Source organism: Phyllobates terribilis, unplaced genomic scaffold (genome assembly GCF_046119375.1).
Source record: "Phyllobates terribilis strain yellow unplaced genomic scaffold, ASM4611937v1 Scaffold_5__5_contigs__length_657084704, whole genome shotgun sequence".
NCBI classification, from domain to species: Eukaryota; Metazoa; Chordata; class Amphibia; order Anura; family Dendrobatidae; genus Phyllobates; species Phyllobates terribilis.
This window is the reverse complement of record NW_027362765.1, coordinates 373619132-373622631: the sequence shown is the minus strand read 5'-3', so window position 1 is coordinate 373622631 and position 3500 is coordinate 373619132. Positions and strand designations below refer to the sequence as shown.

At 41.5% G+C, this 3500-nt stretch overlaps 1 gene segment (V, D, J or C); it reads right to left on the bottom strand.

The window, feature by feature from the left end:
- Positions 1–834: 834 nt before the first annotated feature.
- LOC141271574 (T cell receptor alpha variable 5-like) lies at positions 835–1373 on the bottom strand. The segment is given in 3 exon segments: positions 835–984; positions 1036–1205; positions 1334–1373. Coding segments are annotated over 3 exon segments (360 nt in total).
- Between the last annotated feature and the right edge of the window lie 2127 nt (positions 1374–3500).

The window sequence follows — 3500 nt, the reverse complement described above, 5'->3', positions numbered from 1 at the left end:
TAGATAACAGATAGATAATAGATAGATAATAGAAAGATAATAGATAGATAGATAAATAATAGATAGATAATAGATATATAATAGATAGATGATAGATCGATAACAGATAGATGATAGATAGATAAATAGATAATAGATAGATAATAGATAGATGATAGATAAATAATAGATAGATGATAGATAGATATATGATAGATAGATAATAGATAATAGATATATAATAGATAGATGATAGATAGATAATAGATAGATAATATATAGATAATTGATAGATAATAGATAGATAATGGATAGATAATAGATATAATAGATAACAGATATAATCAATAGAAGATAGATAATAGATAGATAATAGTCAGATAGATAATAGACAGATAGATAATAGATAATATATAAATAGATATAATAGAGAGATAATAGATAGATAATAGACAGATAGATAATAGATAAATAGATATAATAGAGAGATAATAGTTGGAGCCAATACAAGCCCTGACACCGCTGATCATTACAACATGTATCAAAATTATTTAAATAACTTGGGAAACCGTTGTAATACTTTATTGTGTATCACTGACGATCTGCAAATGTAAGGAATAACAATGGAAATATCCCCAAAGTATAAAAGAAAGAAAAAAACATAAAAGACAACAAAACAGACATATGTTTTGTAAAATAAGAAAAAAGTTGCAAAAAAATTGCTATAAAAGTCCAAAACACTCTGCTCATCAGGGGGTTAAAACCATCATCAGGCGCATGAGTTCATATTCAGCTGCTTCCACTCTTATGAATCGGCTTTGAATATAAGTTTTACTTGTGACAATGCGGCGCCCTCTAGAGGTCGGTGCTGCTTCCTCCTTCAGCTTTTTGTTGGCCGTAGCTGAGCTTTTTGCGGCTGTGAGAACTGGCTGCACAGTAATACACGGCCGACTCCTCGGAGGTGACGTTATTGCACCTTAGAGAGGCCGTCCTGTCCTCAGAACGCTACATTGTCCACGAATTCTTAAACTTGTTTTCCATCGTTTTGTCGTTTACGGCCACAGAATAAGCCATGAGCTCCAGCCCGCCTCCCGGTTTTTGCTGGTACCAGAAGACGTTATAAGTTGCTGTTGTTCCATTGTAGTCACACTGGAAACTTATGGAACTTCCCACGGTTATTATTGAAAAACTTTTATCTTGTTTGACGGTTATCTCCTGGCCTCGACCTGTGGGGAGAAAGAAGGAGAATATCCGTGAGCAGTCAGAACCTGATACAAGAGCGAATCTTCCATTATTGTTACAATGTATCAATACTTCTGAGATCAGATGTCTGTAAACAATCCCCATCTCTTACATGTTAGGAAGTTCAAGAGGAAAATCAAGAAATGTCTCATTGTTTTGTCTTAGAAACATCTACAGAATAGCGGAATCTGAGTGTAACAAAGGTTCTTCTCGCCTCTCTGCTCCGGGTCTTCATGATCTGCCCGGCTTTCCTTTATGTGCTTTGTTCTTCTCACTTCCTGTTTAGAATTTCCACCCCGATCCGATCTCAGACAACAAAAGGGTTAACAATAAACAACCAATCGCAGACATAGGAATGATCGGAAACATTGCATTCCTGGTATTCAAGAAGAACAATTGCATCCAAATGGGATTAGAAATTCGAAAAAGTTCCTTGATTGCTGATATTTTGCTCCAGATGCCAAAATATAATAAATAGAAGGCAGAAAAGGGATTAAAAAATCATAAAATATTTTCGCTTGTCCTCGGTCCACCCCTCTCGCCTGTTCACTGGATTTGTTAGAATCAGATCCCCAAAATTTGAATTCTCCAGAATCTGAAATTTTCAGGAAATTCCAAATAAATTACATTTGCTACAAATGGATTTGCTCAGCTCTACTGGTGACCCCAACGTAGAGACAATGAAGAGCAGACATAAATGTAACAGTGGAGGAAAGTTATGTAATCATTTTTTCTTTTTATTAGATTTCAGTCTGTAGATGAAAATAATTTGCTTATTACTAGAGATGAGCAAAAAGATTTGCGCAACGTCTTGTCCGATACTCCATGTCCACCGGACCAGAACTGACTTCCCTTCTACAGTCAGCAGCCTTAGTCTGGGTGTCTCTGCCATTTATTAGACCTTCAACGCCATGACATTTGGTCTGGGTGTCTCTGCCATTTATTAGACATTCAACGCCATGACATTTGGTCTGGGTGCCTCTCCCATTTATTAGACCCCCAATGCCATGACATTTGGTCTGGGTGTCCCTGCCATTTATTAGACCCCCAACGCCATGACATTTGGTCTGGGTGCCTCTGCCATTTATTAGACCGCCAACGCCATGACATTTGGTCTGGGTGCCTCTCCCATTTATTAGACCCCCAACGCCATGACATTTGATCTGGGTGCCTCTGCCATTTATTAGACCCCCAACGCCATGACATTTGGTCTGGGTGTCTCTGCCATTTATTAGACCCCCAACGCCATGACATTTGGTCTGCGTGTCTCTGCCGTTTATTAGACCCCCGACGCCATGACATTTGGTCTGGGTGCCTCTGCCATTTATTAGACTCTCAATGCCATGACATTTGGTCTGGGTGTCTCTGCCATATATTAGACCCCCAACGCCATGACATTTGATCTGGGTGCCTCTCCCATTTATTAGACCGCCAACGCCATGACATTTGGTCTGGGTGTCTCTGCCATTTATTAGACCCCAACGCCATGACATTTGGTCTGCGTGTCTCTGCCGTTTATTAGACCCCCAACGCCATGACATTTGGTCTGGGTGCCTCTGCCATTTATTAGACCCCCAATGCCATGACATTTGGTCTGGGTGTCTCTGCCATATATTAGACCCCCAACGCCATGACATTTGGTCTGGGTGCCTCTCCCATTTATTAGACCGCCAACGCCATGACATTTGATCTGGGTGCCTCTCCCATTTATTAGACCCCCAATGCCATGACATTTGGTCTGGGTGCCTCTCCCATTTATTAGACCCCCAATGCCATGACATTTGGTCTGGGTGTCTCTGCCATTTATTAGACCCCCAACGCCATGACATTTGGTCTGGGTGCCTCTGCCATTTATTAGACCGCCAACGCCATGACATTTGGTCTGGGTGCCTCTCCCATTTATTAGACCCCCAACGCCATGACATTTGGTCTGGGTGCCTCTGCCATTTATTAGACCCCCAACGCCATGACATTTGGTCTGGGTGCCTCTGCCATTTATTAGACCCCCAACGCCATGACATTTGGTCTGGGTGTCTCTGCCGTTTATTAGACCCCCAACGCCATGACATTTGGTCTGCGTGTCTCTGCCGTTTATTAGACCCCCAAGGCCATAACATTTGGTCTGGGTGCCTCTGCCATTTATTAGACCCCCAATGCCATGACATTTGGTCTGGGTGTCTCTGCCATATATTAGACCCCAAACGCCATGACATTTGGTCTGGGTGCCTCTGCCATTTATTAGACCCCCAGCGCCATGACATTTGGTCTGGGTGCCTCTC